Genomic DNA, 23,012 nt, shown 5'->3' on the forward strand with positions numbered 1-23,012 from the left:
ATAGAGCATGGAATGAAAAGCACACTGCTTGAGCTTGCTTGCCCTGCAGATGACCCCTTCTTATTTGCTTGCAGTTTCTTCTGCACATTTTATGATCCAAGTATATCCTCTTTAATAATGTTGCCTTTGAAGTTCAGCAGACTATATTACTTACTGCCAGGAGTTAAAACATCTTCTGCTAGAGGAACCCAAACTTTTGCCAGCATTTCTTTTTTTTTTCCTTTTTTTTCTGTTGTTTGAAATAATTATTTTCACTCATGATTAGGAACAAATTAGGGGATATGGCACGTCCCAGTGCTGTTCTGAAAATTCTAATGGCACGATAGACTTGCAGAACATTTGTATGTATTTACTCACTTTCATATTTACTAACGAAGTGGCAGCATGTACTCATAGGTCACGTTGATTAAATGTTTGTAAAATGGCCTTTCACCAGCTGGTTGTTCATGTGTCCTGTGTTTGTAGTACAGCGACTCAGTTTTATGCTCACAGCGTGTGAGAACAGTCTGGCCTTTCAGAACAAAACCTCTCGTTGAGACTATTTCAACATGTCCAAACCCTGCTCGTAAAGTTAGCGGGTTTACTCAGACCCTCCCTTGATTTCAGCGCTGGCCTTAGTCATGATTTCAAGTTTTTTATTTTCAAAAGGGCAGAAAGAGAAAAATGTACTGCTGCTTTTCCTATGGTAAATTATTTCACAACATAGTTAGCCCTATACAGTATGTTTTATAGTTTTTTATAAACATTACAGTAGAAAAGTAGTGGTTTGTGTTCACCATACAAACAATTGAGGTATGATTTTTTTTTCAACACAATTTTACATTGACACACAACTTCAAGTTCTTGACTGTCTATCCGGTCTTGCAGATGCCACATTTTACAGATTCATGTGTCAGAGAATGTAAAACTTTTCAAGGCTCCACAAGTACCTGTTGTGTTCAGTCTTTCCATGCTGCCAGTGGGTGCCAGTATTTTTGTCTGCATGATTGATTTTAATTTTAGAGGTCAATAAACATGTCTGTATGTGGCTGTCAGCTGTGCTATGTATGGGTATGTTTAATATTGAATTATATTAATCATTGTATACTACATTATAGAATGGATTTAATAAACTTGAGGATATCGCCAAGATTTATATTTTGTTATTTTGCTGAGCTCGTACAATTGGACCTTTGATTTTCTTTATGTAGGGAAATATCCAAGTAACTAACTTTGAATTTCCTTGGGCAAAGTGTCAAGTCCAGAACACACAGAAGCAGGTAAAATAACAACAAATCTACTATAAATCATCTCACAGATTATACAAGTATTCATTGGCCTTAACAAGTGGGAAATATGTGTAACTACTGGAGTTGACAGAAATCTCAAGTTGTAGTCAAACGACTCTGTCAGTGTTTTTGATACCACTGGGTGATCCTCTTGGTGTCCAGTTTGCTTCATGCTATATGTCAGACTTTGTCAAATGTATGTAAAAATCATGTTTTAGTTCTTTGTGCGTGTGTTATAAGAAGCAGAATATGGTTTTCATGAAAAAAAGAAAAAAAAAGACTGCTGCCTGGTATAATAAAAGATGCCCGCACAATACACAAAGATTGAACTAACTGAGTCCCCGATGAGTGCTTCAAACTCATTAAATGCTTCAGCCAGGCTTTAGTGAATATTTTAGATTAAACATAGAGGAAAAACAAAGTCAAATGTATTTTACTTGGGGCCAGTCTCATAAACGCCTCCTCAATGTTACAGTAGACCATCTTCTTTAAACAATATGACAAATACACTTCATTCGTAGTGTTATCCACCTTAAAGCTATATCTCTGTATCATATGCAGATAAATATTTAGCAACATTAATGTACTCAAGATGCAAATTCTCTCTGTTATCTCCTCCTGCACCTTGAAGATGAATATTTAATTTCTGTTTTCTGCTCCCAAACCCAATAAACAATTCTACAGGCCTCCAAGACCAAGACAGTTCAGTTGGAGGTTAGCAATAGGGAGCGGAGGTCATTGTTAGTCTGTGCTGCTGGCAGAGGGAACATACAGACAAAGCCGCCTTTAGGAGAGCACATTAATTGTGCATTCACAGGGGGATGTTAAAGTTCCACTGAAAGGAGTCAGGGAGCCATGAGTCAGATGTTAAACATGTGTAGGGAGTCTGTATCGTTACAGACACCAAACATTTGATACTAAAAGTTATTATTTATTTAGCAAATGAGATATTATTTGGGTGCTGCAGTATTTTGCCGTTCACGAACCACTGGAATAGACAGCAGCACTGCAGTGAACCTATTTGCAACATGAATCAGGTGATCAAACTTGACGTCCTGCTGTGTCAGTCATTACATCCTTTGTGCATCGGGAAACGCTCCCTTCGCACCATGACACTTCCCTTTTATTACCATCCAATCTGATGAGCTCATTTCCTTGCCGATGCTGTTATCACATGCCAAGCCTGGAGACAGACATGCTTTCCAAAAACACATCCAACCACCCTCTCAACCACTGCTCAGGAATAGCTTTTGATTTCTCAAATCATCATTTTACTCAAAAGGGTGATGCTGGATGTCTATTAATTGTTTTCATTCGAAAAAGACTTAGACTTGGCAGCAATAAGCGCGTCAGCTGTTGTGAAAACAGAGATGTGGTTGTTTGTGTATTTGTATCAGTGGGAATGACTTGATAGTCAGCTTTACAAATACAGTAAAATAATACAAGCAATTCCAGGAGGAAGCATTTTGAACAATAAAAGAACAATGTCTTGTAAAGTAAACGTGCAACATGACAGAGGTGAAGCAAGTAATGTTTATGAGCCTGATCAGTAAAGTGCTGTTTCAGCAAGATGATGGAGCGCAGACCTCATCGACACATTCCTTTAGATCACGGGACACAGATTCTTAGCTTCAGCACTTTTATGATTGCCTCCACTCATACTCAGATGAATACATAGAAGTGTGCACAACCACAAAATGCATCTACACACTCATAAACACAGCTTTATAAACACACCTACTATATCCATCCATAATCACTTTATCAGCTTTGCACTGCTGCAGGAACCATCAATTGATTTGTTGTCAGTACATGTCATTCCTCTCCAGTGCTTTTATATACCTCATAAATGAATGAAAAGTGGCAATAAATAAGTTCCGAATTAATTTGGATAACACCATAATGTCTGTAGGGAAAACTGCAAGGCACAGTGCTACACACCATCTGCATATATAACTCTCTCCTATAAATGTCAAGAAATGTTGATATTGACAGAGTCTGAGTTTGAAATGATAGTTAAGATTCTGAGAAGTGGGGTTTTGTGGAAAGACTATGAGTACTTATTATTTTACCTGTTGGAGATAGCATTGTAAATGACCTCAGTTTAGAGAAATAAAGTGTAATTCTGACCGGATTGTGGAGCTAACTGCTAACAAAAGTGGGGCCAAGACTATAGTGGATCACTGTCATCTTAAAAAAACTCTAGTCTCAAAAAACTCATAATTGTTTATACTTTACACTGGCTTCAGTTGGGTATGATGTTTTTCAGCAAAAACCTAATGAAATACCTGCTGGACATGCCCCAGACTGCAAGGGAAGTGCTACTTCTAGCTGCTGCTGCTGCAGCTATTCAGACTTAAAAAAAATCTCTTAAAATCTTTTGTTTTTCTGTTTGCACTGAAGACATGCTGACAAAAGTGCTTTTTTAAAAAACTTATATATTTATGTTTGTTCGTATATTTTGACAAAAAAGTACAAGTTATTTTACAAGTTCATAACATTTAAGACAACTTTCTAAAGTGTTACATAAATCAACAACACATGAAAATTAATATAAAATAATAATACTAATCCACATTTGCAAATACCTTAAGTGCTGTGTCAGAATAAATTTGGTGGGGTCTTTTTATAAGCTCCTAATATGTATTGATTTTTTAATTTTTCATCTTTCAGATATGCAGGAAGAGTTGTAGGAAACGGTCTGTCTGCACAGAAGCAAAACCCAGAGGTCAAAGTTCGCAGCATGGACCCTCTAATGGCTGAGGTCAAGGAAAGTTTGGAGTACTTCAACCAGGTAGGACCATGTTTGCTAAGCACAAATGCATGTCTGATCATAATAAATTTTGAAAACAAATAAGCACATTGTCACCAATTTATCTTATTGTTGTTTAAAACTGATTACAACTCTGAATTAATAAGCTTTAAGTAATAATAATGAATAGTTTAAACATATATATATATATATATATATATATATATATATAATTTCTCCTTAGTCAATGTAACACATTGTTAAAAGATTTACTGAAATACTTTGCCTTTTCTTTTGAACCAGAAATTTGTTTTGAGAACAGAAAGAAATATCAAAGATAAATGAAAAGGATATTGGGTGAAAGGGAAACACTGACAAAACGATGAATTACTGTGGAAAGAAAAAAACAAAGAAAGATGAGAGGCCAGAGCAAAAGGTCAGGAATGAGTGACAGATAGGCATAGATGACACAAGCAGCTTCAAAGTGACACTGTTTGTCATGTAGATGGGGTTTAGGGCTGAAAAGAACCAAGAAGAAAAGGCCCATTTCAGACTTTCCCCAGAGGCCATTTGATGAGACAAACGGACAAGGATTTGGTTCCCCTTTGACTGCCTGCCCTTTTGTTGCCCTGTAAATTATGCCCACAGATAGTATACCTCCCATCTCTCTTTCTATCACCATATCTCTCTGTCTTTCTCCTGATTTTACCTTTCCTCTGTCTATTTAATCATTCATGCTTCCATCTAATAAATCAAAAGAACTTTCTCTGCCATGTTGTCATTTGTCTTTGTTTCCGTCTGTTAGTCTCTCTGCTTTGCTCCTTTTGTGAACTCATATCATCCAAACTTTTTTTTTCTTTCTACCTGCATTCATCCTCCTACCTTTATCTCAGTCTTTCTTATTTTTTTCATGAATATTTTTTCCCCGCCTGATCGTCTGTATCATGTATCGCTCATATCTCTCAGCCAGCCTGTCAACCTGTCTGCCGCTGACAGCTCAAGATCGTTCCTGTTAGACTTCAACATCCTGCCGTGCATAGTGGCTGTCAAGTACCTTGTTGTCATGGAAACTATGCAGAGTTGAGCGGGTGTCCCGTTGACATTTACAGGGTTGAAAAAGCCCACTTTGAATCTAGACCAAGTGACAGAGCTTGGCTGGGTTTCATGGTTGTGCCAGATAATAGTGAAGGATGAGTTGTCGGATTAATGTAGGATTTAAACAAGTGCAGAAATATGTTTTATCACATGAGCTCACACTTTTACAGAGCTGTAGTGTGCTTAAATCACTACTTTTAAAGCTAAGTAAAAGTGTGTATAAACACTACTGCTTTCTAAAATAAGAAGTCTCTATATTAAGATTTCAAAAAAGAGAAAATTGTTTTTTATTTGGCAATTTTCCTAAATCTTAGAAGAAATGTTTCAGTAAACAAACCTATCCAAGTTTCAAACTTTATAGCTTACGTTATTACTAACTGGCTGCCATTTTAAAATATCAGGATTTTTGTTTGTTTCTCAGTCACCTTAAAATGCCCTAACACTTTTAAGCAAATAGTCATATTTGTCCCCAGCTATGCTTAAAATTGCTTTTTCTTTCATCTTGCCCTTTGCATGTTTGTTTGTGGCATCAGACATGAAAGCCAAAACTGAAAAAGTGGATAAAAACTAATGTAAATTTTATAAGTGAGCTTTAAAAAGAAAAAAAAAGGGGTAATTATTGTCATAATTACAGAGACAATCTAAAAGGTGAGCCACTGAAATGAATAGGTACTTGTAGAAATCTATCATCTCAGCTGTGTACTAGCATTTTTCCCCTCCTACTGAAGTTACCTTTTGTTCTTTGGATTTATATAAATAAAATAAAATAAAATAAAATAAAATAAAATAAAATAAAATAAAATAAAATAAAATAAAATAAAATAAAATAAAATAAAATAAACACTTAAAATGTTTCATCAATCAGAAATGTTCAACATTGCATACCTGAACCTTAAGGCACAAGGCTATCTCAAAAGCTATACACATAACAGTTTTTAGTTTAGAATTTTCTCACTCAGAATTATGTTTAGCTCTAGTTTCCTGTGAGTATAATAGGATGGGCAGAATAGGACTATGTGCTTGTCTTTTTTATTCTTAACTCTAATTTGGGTTGCTATTTCCACTAAAAAACAAATAAATAAATCAAAAAGGATCAGTTGAAACTCTATGCATATTATACATTATTATTTTTTACCTAAACGCCTTGTATGTATGTTAATGTATATCTAATGCGGGTTTTTAAATTCCCTGAGTTCCAGGAGTAGTGCTGGATGTGTAAATTTCTGTCTTATGAAGAGCACATAGTGCCGTGAAAAGGACTTTATCCACTAAGAGGATTGGGAAACTGCTGCTGATAAATCAAAGGCTCTGACCCTAATTTACTCATGCCACATTGCTTAAATTCTGAGTAGAACACAAAATGAGTGTGTGTGCACTTTTGCATGTGTGCAACCAAAGTGTACGCCTTTCAAATGTTTGATCCTCCTAATTATGTGACCTGTGCTACACAGTTTTAGATGTGAAAGCATACAGACTTATAAATCTGATTGATTATATGTTGAATCCAGGGGTGGAAATTACAAATTTTGTCCACCAGCCACTATGGCTGGGGGACAATTTTTTTTTTTTCCCAGCCACTCAAATTTTTTCCCAGCCACTATTTTTTGTTGTGACAAAAAGTTATTTCATATGATGATGATGATGATGGAGGTGGGTGGAAGCAGTTGTGGTTCCCTACAAGCTGAACAACACCTCTTTCTGGACACTGCATGGAAATAACTAGATTTATCTTATTTTATTTTTTTATTTTAAACCATTAAAAGATGCATATCTGTACATAAAAAATTCAGACAAGTGATATTTATTTATGTGGAGTGTTTTTGAAGTATTTTTTTGTGCTTTTGAAAGTTTTTGTATGTAAGTTGTAATGTTTTTCAGACACTTGCTGCTTTTAATGCATAGATCTATTTGTGCTACCCGCTTATATTTAACAGATAGGATTTTCTGATGAAGGAAGTGATTTTTGTGGTTTTAGAAAGGTTTTCGTCGGGGATATAAATTGTTCCAATGCTATGCTAAGCATAACTCCTAAGCTTCCACTTCAGTATCCGATGATATTTAACATTAACACGAACCGCTATAGTTGTCGGTTTGTAAACATGACGGTAGCAGTTTTTGACGGGTAGCACCGACCGTTAGACATAGCTGTTTAGCCGTGCTNAACCAAATATTTCAGCCGTCTGAAATAATCCGTTCCCCCTCTAAAACACAGGACAAAAATAATTTACCAACAACTCCTTACCTATGTTTATTCCTCTGTATTATGATATTATTAGCACATTTTATTTTTAAAAGAATGATGTTTTTTTGTTTTTTTAATGAGAAATATTTGCCCCTCTAAACAATTCTGTTAATAGATAAATCATTATTTACGGAGACGCAGGGGGAACCGTATCTGATGGGGGAACGGGGCTCGACGTAACAGCAGCAACTCGAGCACATTGCTGCCCCCTATATGTCAAGAGGACAAACAACACCTTTTCTGTTCAAATTGCCAACCCGCCACAGTGGCGTGTGTGTTGATCAAATTCACACGCCACTTCAATTATTTACCCGCATTTGGCCAGTGGGGGGTGCTAATTTCCACCCCTGGTTGAATCAAATAACATCTAGAAATAACTCACACACTTCAGTCAAATGCTATATCTTGTATTTCTAGAAAACAGCCGCAGTCAGTAAGTTAAGATCCACCCATGTGGATCTCCTCTGATTATCCTCCCTATTTCTCTGTCCATAAATAAAGTTAAAGTGGACAATAAATGTTCTAAAATAGATGTCTGATTTATATCAGAGTCCAGCTGGTTTTGGGTGTGGATCCTTTTACAAAGCTGCATTTGTTTCCATGTGATTATCATCTCCAGATTGTTCGTCAGTTCGCATTTACTCTTTGATAAAGTCAGCAACAACATCCAGAACAAGCTTTTTTTTTCTGTTTTTACTGTTCTGCCAGACATAAAGACTGACATCATTATGCACACACAAATAAGATCCTAAAGATTTGGGGAAGTTATGGTAAGTGGAAAGTTCTGCAGCTTTTTTTTTTTTCTTTTTCCTACTGGAAAATACCCAGCATAAAAAAAAAAAAAAAAATCCAGTTCGAAGAGTCCATTTGCATGTGTCATTGATGAGGCTGACTGCCTCTGGTCTAGCCAAAAGCCTGGCAAGGTTCCACATCAGAAAAGCCACAGGGTTTAGGACACCCTCAGTACATCCCTCAGTCAATCTATGACCCTATCAATTAATGCCCAAAATTAAAGCTACTCTGTGCTTTCACTACTGGCAGTTTGTCTGTGCTATTTATCAGATGTACCCAGTGGACTCTCAAAAATGAAACAGATTTACAGACTTAAATAGGCCATCACAATATATGACTTTTATAGTTCAGCTCCGCCTGCAGCAGTCTGAAGGAGTTTGAAAGTTAGTGGAGTACAAGGAGGAGGAAAGAGACTGGACTAAACTGGCAGAGCCTCACAGGGAGGGGACAGATTCTTTCCACTTGAAGAAGATGATGGAGCTGTTCTTCACAGAAACTCTCTCTCTCTTGCTGCTGCTGTGGCAACAGTACAGCAACAAGTCTCACTGCACGAGCCTCCCTGTTCGCCTGGCAACCAAACTTCATGAACCCAGACTGTAATTTGATCATACAATTTTTTTTATCATCACAATTAGATGGAAAGCTTATGTATATTCCATCAGCTGTGGCTTTCTTTTTTCTACATTTGCCTATATTCACCCCCACCCTCCCTAAATTAATGTATTCTTCTTACATAGAGAAGATATGTGATGTGTTTGAAGTTAAAACTCTCATTTTCTGTCTTTTTTCATGTACATTTGTTGAAAGAACAAAAAAAAAATCATACTTTAATTATTTACGCAAATGATTTAGGACTTCGTCTTCTCATAAACAACAAATATCAGTAAAATAATAAAGGTTTTTATAATGGATAAAGTAAAGTAAGTAATTAAAGCTTTTTTCTGTGACAATTGCAGTATTAAATGTATCAGCAATGTAGATCCTGCAGTGATTAATCTGGCATGTGGGCTGATTATTACCATAATAATAGGCATTCATGGTGAGTGACCTCAAGAGGTACCTTGACGAAGCAGTTTTTTTCCCCCCAACCTTTCATGCTGCTGCCCTATAAGGACTAATGAAGCCCAGTTTGACGTCTGAAATGCTGCTGCTTCCCAGCAATGCTGAAACAGCTTTCACTGTCTTTCCACCCTCACATCTCTCACAACAACTCTTTTGTTTCAACATGCTCTGAAAAAAAAGCTAATATTACTGAAGCTGCCATATGTGGCCCAAAATATCTGTCATTCACCACGTAGAAGTCAAAGTTTATTCAAATAAACATGCATTACACACACTCACACACACTATCTGCTCCAGTGAGTGCCTGAAAGGTGTGTGGGGTGACAGCCTAACAAAATCGTGCACTACTGTGATTAAGGCATGAGTGCTGCATGAGGTCACGGTTGCAAAGGTGTCACTAATAGTTAGGAACACAGTCGACTTGTACTAACTTGTAGTGGAAGATGTGTTGTGCTGTTCTTTTTTTTAACGATTAAGAACTTTATGATAAACAAACTTCTTAAGTTTGATTTTTTTTCAGGATTTTTATTATCAGGAGTTAATATCTTTTTTTTTTAAAACATATTTCCCATGAAAGACATAAATAATGTTAAAGCCAAAAGTTACAATGCTTGAAATAAGCTTGAGCTCATTTCCTGTAGAAAAGTTTTATATCAAAAATCTTTTCAAATTTTCCAGGAACCTGCCTGACTGAATAAAGATAGGCATACTGTTTATTATAATGTATCTGTCTTGTATACAGATATATTTTATGACTGCACCAAAATAAACTGTAAGATACATCAGTGAGGGAGACTAATTAGCATAGCTGCTCCCAGTCAGAGCTGGGAAGTCAGTAATTCAATACAGGCCTCTGAACCAAACGATTCATTTTTGTTTTGGTTTCATATTTTGTTTTCATGTTCTCAATTCTTGCTTTATTTTCTGATTCATGTCATTAAGGTTTGCACTCTGCTTGTTTCTATTTGGTTATCAATTAACACATCTAAAATGTGTTTTTTTTTATCCACATCCACTTCCTTTTTTCTTCGTCTTGTTTGTTGCCAGATCTTTGTTCAGTGTTTGAATTCCATCTCTTGTCTAGATTAGAACTAGTTACTGCAGTGCTCTGTTCACAGTTTATGTTTCTTGGAGTCTCTGCAACTGAGTTAAGTGAAAAAAAAAAAATACTATGTCAAAGTCTCAAAATTGATCCTAAAAGAAAAACTTTATTGGTCAATGACCTGGGCAGATTTTCCTTCAGCATCCCTTGCTTTGCTTGATTTTTCCTTTATTCATATATGTGGTTTCACCACTACTGACTTTAATGAGTTCCTTTATTTTTAAACTTCCAGTAAAAAAATCAGAGCATATTTTAATTAGTAACATATAAAGGTTATGAATTTAATCTTGTTGCAAAGATTTAATGACAACATCCCACATATGGCACATTTTTAGACATGGACAAAGACACGCATTCACACTTTCAAGGCACCAGTTGTATTAATATATAAATATTCTAGGCTCCTTCAGAGGCCAATTTGTTATTCCTGGCAATGCAGGCTTTAGTGTGACTAGGATATAGTCAAATGCATGCAGGAATTCAGCCTTTGATGTCCTGAAACCCCCTATCATCCTCAAACTAAAGAATACCTTTAAGAAGAAAGAGAGTAGAGAAATAGTTGGCACGGTCTGAGGGGAACTAGAATTATTTCATGATTTGGGATTTAATTCAAAGTCTTTTTTGGAATACCTGATTTATCTTTGGATGCCAGGATAATTTCAGGGCTGGCCTTACAGAGAAGGGCAGGTATTCTTCTCTTTTTGACCCCTTATCAGCTTAATTAAAGAACCCTTTTCATCCTCATGTTCATAGTACTTTTTATGAAGGTCCTCTTTCACAGATAGGCATTTTTTTCTTTTCTCTGTCACATCTCTCCTGTTTTTCTCTTTACCTTGAACTATTTTTCATGTATAATAAAAGGTTCAAGATAATCAAAAAGGTGATAGAGGCAGACACATAAATTGCATAGTCAATACAATTAACCAAATCAGTGTAGTCAGCTTGGTTTAAATGATCAAAGACTACCTCAGCTAAGAGAAATAGTTTAACTCTGACCCGACTGGTGCACTTATAGCTTGTAAGAAAGATGCAAAGACTTAAATCAATTGCTGCCATCCTAAACAATTTTGATATCCAAAATGTAAACAACTTTAAGGATGCTCTTTTCACTTACTGGGTCTTATTTTTCCAACAGGATTTAGAAAATTAGACAGTGAGTTGTATTTAGTCCAATTCTGTACATACTGTTTGTCTCTGATTGCAGTCTTGACTCAGTCATAAAATCTATAGATGATAAAAGATTGGTTGGACACATTTCAGGGGAAGATGAGTCTACTATTAGGGATAGAGCCCTAAAACTGAAAGAATGGTTTTCAGCCAACAACTAAACACCACAGAAACAAAAGACCTCTTTATGTACTTCAAGAAACAAAGGACTCAACCCCCCTTTTATGTTCACTCACTGAGACTGAGAGGGTTCAAAGCTATAAATTCTTAGGAGTCTACATCTTTGACAACCTCTCCTGGTCTGCCAACACCGTGGGCACTGTCAGAAAGGCCCAGCAGTGTCTAAATTCCCTAAACGATACTCAAGAAAAAGACAAAGTGACTGAAAAAGCTGCTGGTGGCCTTCTGCTCTACCAGAGAAAGCATCCTGGCATACAGGATCCCAGTGTGGTATGCTGGCTGCTCAGAAAGGCCCTCCAGAGAGTGATCAAAGCAGCACAGAAAGCTGGCGCTTCCTTCTCTCCCTGGAAGACATCACTAATGCCTGATGCCCCTCCAGAACCCAGAACAACCCAAAACACTGTTCACAATCTGAACATCTGTTTAAACTGTTGCCATCAGTCAGATATTACAGATTACTCAAAGCACAAACCACCAGACTCATGAACAAATCTGAACAGTTTTCCTCCCTTTTTTTCCTCAAGTTGCCAGTGACTGTAGACACTGAATTATTCTCTGAAATACCACTGTAGACTAAAGTAGACATCAGCCAAGACACAATTATTGTTACTAAAGCAACAGGACCTTAATTGATTCCTTTTCTAATTACCATTTAATAAAGGTAGCTGCACCAAGTGGCATTGTGTAAAATGCATAGTTATTAGTTTAATAGCTAACTGGTTATTTATATAATAAAGATGCAGAACATTTTGCCATTTAACACAATATATGTCTGTTAATTCATTGCATACAGTATCTTCTGATTTCATTTCCATAACAAAAAAAAGTTAATAGGTTTAACATAATAGCTCTCTCAAAGATTCCCACTCATGCTGGATCTATAAATTCTCATCTTACTTGAGGGTAAATGGTATTTGCACTCATTTGATGGTATTTTCTAATGGCAACAAAGATGATTAAAAAAGGGCTGTTTACAGCTGAGACTCGAAACACAAGTTTAGTTTTCCTGCTATGAACCATGAGCTCCCTAACTCAAGGATTTTTCTAGCACAGAATATTACATTTCAGTCTACAAACAGGAAAAAACAGCAAAGAATACACAAATAGACAGGTTGTAATTTGAGACAAACTGTTATTTATAAAACGCACAAATAAAAACCAAAGAGGAATACTGTTGACCTTTTTTCGCTCTAACTCTCCCATAAATTACTGCTATATAACTAAGAATTGAGTCTTTTGTTTTGATGTAACTCTAAGACCTCTGCCTCACCAACTTGTGCTTAAAGACCCATTTAAGTTTCATGAAGCCTGGCTATGTGCCATGGTCGAACAGTTGAAGTTAAGCTTTTTAAAATGGTTAGCCTACTCTGTTGTGGCTAAATATGTTTTCATGTTACATGAAAAGAAAATAACAAAAAAATGCACATATGTTTACATCTTATTTTTTTAACTGCTGCAAAGTTACTGTAGAAAATTAAACATTTTAATTGCACATATCATCATCTAGGGAGCTCTGTGAAACTTCTTTTTTTTTGACTACAGACTTTTATGTCTTATTCTTAAGCTTTGCATCATAATCCTTGCATTTGTGCGTTTCCTTTCATGAACTCCTTTTCTCTCGAGCATTTAAAGGTTATTTTTGAGGTACATGAGACAGGGGTTTGGTGACAGTAATTAAACTATTTGTTAACCCTGTCAACTCCTCAAATCCCACCCTCCCATACTTCACCTTCATTTTTACTTCTCAGTGTCTCTTTACTGGATTTTTCAGTCAGCCTCTAAAAACTGATATTAAAAGCTTTAAGGATATTTTAACCCCCTGATTGCATGCAGGTTACATTTCTGTTTCTTTTGTTTTGAATATTCTACTATTTAGAGATCTGTATCTATATCATGATGATCATGATTTCTTTCTTTTTTTCTTTTTCTTTCTAAAACACGTCAACAACAAAAACAAACTCCTCCTTGATAATAATGGATACAACTTTTTGACAAAAAAATGTCATATTATTGTCATTTTATTTGCCATTTTATTACCATAAATATGATCATTGTTGCTACAGTGTTACTTTTATTTGTTTGTCAAATGTTTTATTAAACTGTAATAATTTAACCATTTTTTAAAATAAAGAACAGTTTAAAAGATACTTTTGTTTGGATCTTAATCTCTTCTATTAATGTTTCTGGTTCTGTTGTGACTAAATGGAAGACATAATCCTATCACCTAGGGCACTCTATTATGCGCCACCCATGTTTATCTTCCCCAGGATCTTCTGGGTCTTTTGCCAACATTTAGAAGAGTCGATATGCCAGAGCAAAAGAGCCCTTACTTCTGCTCCACAAATGTTCCACAGGAAAAGAAAAGACACATTTGTCTCCTATGTGTCATGGTGCTGCACAATTCTTCACAATGAACATAAATAAATCCAGGTTTTTAAGAGACTTGCATGCTGAGTGGCATTTTGAAATGGCTGAAAAATTGTTTATCCTCTTGAAACCTTATATATATATATATATATATATATATTGCAACTCATCGTGACAACATTGCCATTGTAACTAATATATCAGTTTGTTCAAAAACAATTCTGAATGTTTGTATTATCTTTGATGAATATTTGACATATAACTATCATGGCACCAAAATGGTTGGTTTTTTATTTTCCTTATCTTCGTGGATCATCACTAAAGAGCGATGCATCTTGTTTTCTACTGATCTTTTTCTTCTATCACTTAACTTTTTCTTTCTCATTTGTCCTTGAAATTGGCATAGACAGTCAAGATGCCCAAAATTGATCCCAAATGCACCTGCCAGCTTCCTCACTAGATCATTGCAACATTTAATTTTTTCAGGCTTCTTTACTGGCTTCCAGTTAAACTTAAAGTCAGAAAAAAAGAAAGAAAAAAAAAATCCTGATTATGACTGCATGGCCATGCTTCATAGTTAGGGTTCTGATCTATTTGAGTCGTATTTACTTTCTCAACCACTCAAGTCCCAATCTTTTCTCCTTCTCCTCTTTCAACTAAAAAAGAAAATTGGGTTATGCCTTTGTTGTTTTAGCCCTAAATCCTCTGGAATCACCTCATGCTCTTTGCTTAGTCTTTGGTTTATTTTGAGCTAACTTAAAAGCCCATATTTATAGGCAAGTCAATCCAGATTTATGTTGTTGTTCATCTTACCCTGTGTTCACTGTTCTGTGTTCTGTGTTTTATGTTTAATCTTTCTGCATTATGCTAATAAGTGTTATAAAAGTAGATATTTACTTACTTTTCAGTGAGTGGTTTTCTAACTGCTTAATTTGTATACACATGTTTGTTTAAACATTTTACAGACTTCTTTATTTGCATTTCTTTAGCTCAATGTGTTACTCATATGGTTTAATCCTTAATATTTATTTGTTTATGTAGGAGACTGAGGAGAAGTTTCCAAATCTGGGCCACATGGACATCTGGGAAGAACTGGGCAGTGGGGAAGAGGATGGCAGCACAACAGATTGTGATGATGAAGATGGATGTCAGAGCTCAGGGGATGGTCCAAAAAATAAAAGTAAGTAACACTTTCCAACTTAGATTAATACTTAAATTTACACCCAACCACCATCTGTTTGTCTGTTTGTCTGAATTTCACTCAATTTATTATTCACATTTCAAAATGTGTCCAGGACTGGCTCTGTCAGGGGTGAAAACTGACAGCAATATTTAAAAAAAATCAACCTTACTTCAGCTGTTTGTTTTTTTTTGTCTGGTACTTTATAAGTAAGGACATATTTATATTTTATAAGAAAGTGTCCTTAACATAGTGTCCTTTCTCTTTTCTCTTCTCAGTGAACTTAAAACTATCCTCTCAGATTCACCAGGCATTTTTTTTTAATCCCATTGCTACATCCAACTAATGCTTCAGTAAAAGCATTTTTTTTAAAGTTACTTCCATGAACACAAACACCTACAAGTTATCAGAGAGAAAAGTTGATTTCCTGCAGGTATTTTACATTATTCATCTCTAATTACCATATCAACTTTTTTCGCCTACACATTTTTTCCCCGAAAAATGTGGTAAAAAGTTTAGCTAAAATTTGCATGTGGCGTTAACATGAATCTTTGGTGTTCTGATTACAAGTGTACATTTGTAAGTGCAGCTATTAGCACATCACGGAAGCCTTGAGGATCTGCATTGGGATTATTTTTGCTAAGACAAGGAGATCTGAAATACATATTGTATTCGGTGAATGAATTACTCACAGAAAAACTCACTTGTTCTGCTTGTTTATGATCTGCAGTATACCAATATAGCTTGCAATAAGGTAAAAAAAAAAGGTTGTAGATGTGCACTTATAAATGTCTATTAAATCAAATTTTGAAATCAATAAAAAATCTTTTAACAGAAAATTTCTAAACATGCAATAGCTGTGCTTGGCATTTCATGGGCACTTTAAAAAACAGTTTAAACTAATGAATGTATGAAGAGCTCTCCAACCTCACTTATCAATACCTTTTTGGTATATATAGCCCATTATTTAATACTTAACAAAGTTCTGAATACCATTTAAATTTTAGCATTTATTGAGATAACAAGATGTCTACAGTAATATGTGGTAATGTTTAATGCATATTTGTGCAACATGTTTGTATGGCAAGCACCTGTCTCTCCTGCTTTGTAGAGAGGAAAGAGCAAAAACACCCATTCATAGACACAACAGTAGTTGGTGTGAAGTTGACTGAAAACTTTGTGTCTTAGGCCATCTGAAGAAATCATATGCAGACATTTAAGTAAACAGACGGGCAATACAACCACCGCAATAGGATCCCAGCTGAGTAAGCTGAGTTGCTATGGATTTACCATGAAAAAGACTGCTGACATACGAGCTGCTGATTCCGTAGTCTTTTCAAATATAACACTTTTACTATGTCCAGTACAAAATCGTACAGAGTCCGGAACAACCCTATGCATGCACGAAAAAATAAGCAAGTTTCCCAAAACTTGGCACCAGCCAAGAATCAAACTGGTGACCTTCTTGCTCTAAGATGACAGTGTTAACGACCACATGGCCATTCTACTTTGGATGTTGTCAAATTTATAGACTTATGAAAAAAAAAAAAAGATTGTGTCCAATTTTTGTTCACAACATAATACCATCTTGAACGTGTCTCAGTAACAGTTGAATTTTTTGGCAAAATGTTCATTCCAAAAATGTAACCACTTTAAGCCAGTGTATTAGTTAACCATTCAATGATCGTGTAGATATTAATTTGACAGCTGAAATGAGTTTCTTTCATTTAGTGGTAACACATTGTAAAAATTGAAGGAACTGTACATTAGGTTGCTTCTGTGTGGCTGCACCAGAGCTCTCAAAGTCCACATAAAAAATTACATGACCACCCAGTGTGCTTTTAAAAAATGACTTCATTACCAGACTAATATACAAGGCACTAATTTAACAGATTCTCTGTCGTGACCCTCATTCAGATAGGATGGAACTTGTGTAAGTCTTCCTAAATAGATAAGAAATATGTGTCTGAGTTGCATTCTGACAGACTAGTATGACCAACAATGTAGATGTTTTGTCATTCATATGTAACATCTGCAAATGCAAAAAGGAGGCTTCTTCTAACTAGGTCATCTAAAACATCTAAAGGATCTAGCAGATGTAAAAATATAAAAAAAAATAAAAAATAAATCTTTGTAATACTGGAAATAAAATTATATATATATATATATATATATATATATATATGTGTATACATAGTCTACAGTGCTTTTTGCTATTTAAAGAAAGTGTAGTCTGCATGATGTAATGCTTGTTTGATCTTGGTGTAGATCTAACGCCTTTTCACCAAGAGACAATATACTTTTATGCGCCAGCTAAACAAGGCCTGGTCATGTACAGACTGCAACTGCAACACCATTAACAGAAGAATAAATCAGTGAATCTTTAATGAACCATATTATTCCTTTCCTCTCGGGCTATGAGAGTCTCTTCTATGGTACATTTTGTGGCGTGACCAAGGCTTATTAACTGTATTAGCCTGGGAACATTTATGCTGCTCCTTCCAAAGGAGCTATTCATTTGCAGTTAGCTCATTAGCACATTAATCTCTAAAATACTCTCAATGGCATATTAGACCACTATCTTTCTATTAGGGAAAGAGACACTTCAAATGTCGGCACATCAAAAAGGTTGAACAATACTTTATTTGTCTGTCTGCTCCCATGAGTCCATCTGTACAGTCCCAGCTTCTGTTTCTTTTTTTTTCTTTTGTATGTTCATGCCAATTTATAAAACCAGGCAACCAGCTCAAGAATCATGTTTACAAGTACAATCTAGACACATCTAAATAATCTAATTAAAACAGCAATTATTTGTCTATAAATAAATAAGATAAGATGCCAGCATAATAAACACTAGCTTAGTACTGTAAATACTGTAAGGTAGAAGCACTGTAAAATAGTGCCAACAACTTAAGATGAATTTTCAACTTTAAAAAAAACAACAAAACAAAACAAAAAAACAAAACAGAACAAAAAAAAAGGAAACAATCAAGTGTGAAGCAGCAAATGTCATCCGCAGGCATGCCTCCTTCCTTTTAATACTTAATAACACTACTCATACATGGGTTCATATTTATACAGAGTCTAATCGCATGAATTAACAAATTCAAGATTGTAATGCATGCAGGAAATTATTATATATAAAAACGTTGAAATTGTGTAGAAGTTAAAGATTTTGCAAATAACTTGTGGCAACAAAAATACTCTACCATAAGTTTTCTTTGTTTTGTATTTGAACAGAAGTTTAAAACTTAGGTGGTAAGCTGCTATGAATTTAGTGAGTGAGAAGTCATAAAGCCTAAATGAAAGGGTAAAAAAGATTATTAGTCTCAAAAGAAGAGAAGTGTACGCATGGATAATCTTGGAAATTAGCTGGAGGTATCTGAAGCACAAAAAGTGTGAATTGTACAACCATGAAAATACAATTCTTCGGTAACAAACACGATCTGTCTGGATCAGTGTTGAGCTCATTAAGAAAGTGAGAAAAGACACATGTACATTCATGGAAGTTTGAAAGACTGAAGGGCAACAGAACAAGATTTGCCCTTCCTATCCACCAATTCTGACGATTTCACCCTCTCTTTCACACATGCATAGACACACTTATTTTAGACACAAACAAAAAACAAGAGGAATCTGATATTGATATGAATAGATCTGAATGCGATGTTGATATGAATGATTAGCCTATGCATACTAACAGCCTATTTAAGTTGTATTTTTTTTGTTTTATACCTGGATGTTGTTTGTGTAGAAAAATGTGCTCCAAAGCCCATAAAGCCTCAAAGATTTGAGGCAGCTATTCACCCAGGTCAGGGAATGACATTCCAGACATAAATGGATGCTTACGCCAACCTACACTTGTATCAGTAGGATTTCATGGCAATAGCCCTAAGCCCAGTATACCTTGCTGTTGTCCTAGACCCAACACATGCCTGCCTTTCAAGTTAGAAAACTTGTAAAAGAAAAAAAAAGTGAAGATTAGAGGGAGGGTGCTTAGCAAAGAAAATTTAATGTTACAGTTAAACGTAAACCAAAGAAAACTGTCTGGGACAGTGGAAATGTTGGGAGAATAAACCTGTAAAGCTGTCTGATTTGATGTTACAACAAAAGAAGGAACAAAAACATGGAGGCGGGGTAAAGAAGAATAAAAAGGCTGAGGTTCAAAAAAAATAAATGCAACATACAAACTAATAATTCAATCTACTGTGAGAGAAAAGGGTTATAAGGGTGCATTGTACGTTTGGTTCTTGTAAGCCCCTAGCAGAATAGATAGAACCTCTCTAACCTTATCTCATCCAAGGTTCTGGACTGAATATACACAGACTGCTGTGTGTAAATGTTGGCTGGTCAGCAGATGTAGTGGCTGAGTCTTTGGTGCGGATATTACAAGTATGGCTGCCATTTCCCATAGCTTTTCATCTTGAGCTCAAGGAGCTGAAGTAAAGTTCCCCAGGGCGGAGCAGGCTTCTAGAAGAAGCAACAAGAGGATCTAGGGTGGCTTTGATCAGGCAGGAAGACAATCTGGTTTACAAATAGATGACAGAGGAGCGAGTCACATTTTATGGTACAATTGCAGCATAATCATTTTCTTGCTGTATTTTAAACTGTGTAAGATCCAATTTTGTTTTTGTTGTTGCAAATTATTATAGCAAATTAACTTTTTTGGACTAGTGGGAAGAAAAAATTACTTGTACTTGGTGAAGTAATCTGGTATATTCACTAAATCATTGCAAGACACTTTATTTTGTATTCAACTGTCTCCAATTTCCTGCTGCCTTCCCCATGCATTTTACACTCTCTTGCCTTTCAGTGGGCTCCCTTTTTTCAATGCTTGACATAATCTGCCCTCTGGTTTTATTGCACTGTTTTAGAGCATATTAGCTTGAAAGGCTCCCAGGGCACATGGTCATCAGAGGATAGAAGTTCTTATTAGCCGTCATCATCATTTCCTTTTTAAGCAGTGTCTGTAGGCCCTTTATGACTGACATTCTCCAGTACACCTCTGGGACCCAATGTGGGGAAATACCAAGAATCTCTGGTATAGCAACAGGTTATAAAACCAGTGGTTGTGGTGGGAGTAACTGCCCACAAAAATAAGTGGAAATGACATATATAATTCAACATTGTGTATGGCTTCTACAAATTAAGCCAGAAGAGGAACATGGAATGCGAGTGACTCAGTACTCCGATACCATAGCCATATAAAAGCAACTACAGTACCAGACACAGAACTCTTATTCACTGATAGAACTGGAAATCTTTATGAACTTGTGCAGGTTTCAAAGAAAAAAATGTGGTTTTAAAGATGGTTAAAAATTGTGTCCAGAGTCATAAAGTGTTTTTTTATTGAAAGCTGCAAATTCAATGGATATTCCTTGAGGTTTATTGACTACATGGTGCCCTGGCATACTACTCTTTCTCAGCCCTTTTGTCATTAGGGGCAGATTGAATCCATGTGAAATGACTTCAAAGGAATATCTTGTCTGCAGCAACAGAAGCTCACACTTAGACACTCAGCTAAGGCAACTTTTTGATGGACTTAGTTTATTTTATTATCTCAATGCACATGGTTATACTTCCATGTGGGGGGTTGCATTAGTGATTTGATGAAAGGGTTGGTTGGGGGTTGTGTGGAGTGAGTGACTGCTTGGACTGTTTTGCCTTGCCTAGAGCTGAAGCCTTGCTGCTGACAGACAAACTCACATTCCTACAGTAAGACAGTACTAAACAAATAAAGACAGACATTCCAATGATATTGAAAAATACAGTAGAAGGATAAGCAGGGATATCATCCTTTTTAAGTCTCATCTCAAACCAGTACGCAGGCACTGATACAAACTAAGAGAAAAGAGACAGGACAAAAGCTAAACATGACTTGTATTTAGATTTCCAAAGTGAGGAGCAGAGACTATAATTCTTGCTGTAGCTCAAAAGATGCAAACATTGTCTTACAACAAGACTATAATCAAAACTATCTGTTTCAGATGACAGAGGTGCATTAGCATTGCACGAGATGTCAGATAATGAAGCCTTGTAGTAATCAGGCCATTTTTATGTTGAGTACCTGCAGGGTGAATCAGTGTGCAGGCTTTATGCATCAAGGAGACATGCATTGAAGAAAATACACTTCATTAAGGTCCTATCCTATTGACCATTTGTGAGGCCAACAAAGCCCTCCTTCCTTATCGATAACTAATGTCGCAATTAGCATTGAACCTTGAACAGACTGTTAAGCCCGAAGGGGTTTGACTACACACTGAGTCAGCTAATTATATTTTAAATATGAAAGGCCACTCACACTAAACTTAATACTGTATATATTTCTGTTTTATTTTAATTTAGAAAACTGCAGCCAGTAATGCCAAGAAAAGTTTTTTTTTTTTTAATCAAAGTAGCCTATTTGATTTACCCCCACAAAATGAAACATTAATAGCATCACTGCACAAAGTATTTTTCTTTCTTTCTTTCTTTCATTCTTTATGAAAACTCTTTGAAGTTGAGTGGGCAAACATCACTTAAATTAGTTTTATTCTGTAGAGGCCAGTCACAAACAGCAACACAAAGCTGCTTTCTAATTTCTGCACTGTATGTATGCCTGTGCAATATTGCTGTTACATTTGTCACAAAGCAGGTAGCACCATAATGAGGTTCAAACACTTTAAAAACTATTTTCTTACTGCATCACTTACTGCCCTTGACTGTAGAATGTTGACAACAAAACTGAAATGGTAAGTAAATAAAATTCTGAATAGCTAAAGCATAATTGCACTCTTCATTTAGAAGAGGGAAGATTTTTTTTACAGTAAGCATTTTGGATTTGATTAATTCATGTCTTTGATGACACCATTCATTTTGGCTGGTTCAGTTCAGGTTCTTGTGGATGTGCATTTTGGATAAATGGGAAAACCTAATGGAAAACCTCCATGGGACATCCGCTGCAATATGCTTACCACCATACTTACTCTGCTAAAACAAGTCAACATTTATGCACCAAAAGGGAATGATCACAGATGGAGGAACAAGGGAAAGCATTCATTTTGAGTCTTCTGTACCGCTGGCTGATTTCAGGAGTGGATATGTTATGTCAGGAGACTCACTCTGCCAGAACCTCCTGAGTGATACCTTATGTGCACTTCCTCTTGACTTTAATGGATGGTGAGGAAATGAATGTGAGCATGTGAAGGAAAGTATAAGAGAGAGCAAAAGAATATGAATGTGAGTGTATTTCTGCATCCTTCACGCTTGTCTGTCTACAAGGACGACCTGACACCTGCCAGTGCAATGAGGCATCTGGTGTTTGAGTGCACACAGGTGTAGTGGTTCTGTGTACTCTGGTGTGGATGATGATAATGATATGTGTACATGGATTTACATGTGAGACTGAGAATTTGTGTTGGTCCTTTAACTTCTCTCGTGGATAGTAGTCCCCCCCCCCAAGCTTTGACTTAATTTTGAGAATCTGTCACAATGAGTAGTGGAGGTCACTGTCCTCCCAGGGCCCCATTTGCCAGGTTTTCCTCTGTGTATGTGTTTTTGTTTGTGTAAAAGGAGTAAATTTTAATCCTGCCAAGACATTTAATAGTCTGCACAGATGCCTTTGGACTAACCTCTGCTCAGGAGTTGCCATGCTGCAATGCTAGTTGCTAGGATTGGCCAAAACTAAGGTGTATATCCCACTGGTGCCCCAGTATTTTTGGGCCATTTGGCCTCAGAAGTTGCCCAACAGATACTATGTTGACTTCACTATAATTGTCCACATGTAACAATAATTTTCAGATTTCAAAACACTTTGTGACTTACAA

General features: G+C 36.0%; 1 protein-coding gene across 2 annotated transcripts in view; it reads left to right on the forward strand.

Annotated features, from left to right (window-relative positions):
* Positions 1–23,012, forward strand: part of LOC108245522 (glypican-5) — an 85,214-nt gene that overhangs the window by 55,722 nt on the left and 6,480 nt on the right. For both annotated transcript variants that reach the window (XM_017432498.3, XM_017432499.3), the window contains 2 exons: positions 3,942–4,062; positions 15,069–15,207. In XM_017432498.3, the coding sequence (XP_017287987.1) occupies positions 3,942–4,062; positions 15,069–15,207 (260 nt within the window). The remainder of the gene's footprint in view (positions 1–3,941; positions 4,063–15,068; positions 15,208–23,012) is intronic.

This window comes from Kryptolebias marmoratus, linkage group LG20 (genome assembly GCF_001649575.2).
Source record: "Kryptolebias marmoratus isolate JLee-2015 linkage group LG20, ASM164957v2, whole genome shotgun sequence".
NCBI classification, from domain to species: Eukaryota; Metazoa; Chordata; class Actinopteri; order Cyprinodontiformes; family Rivulidae; genus Kryptolebias; species Kryptolebias marmoratus.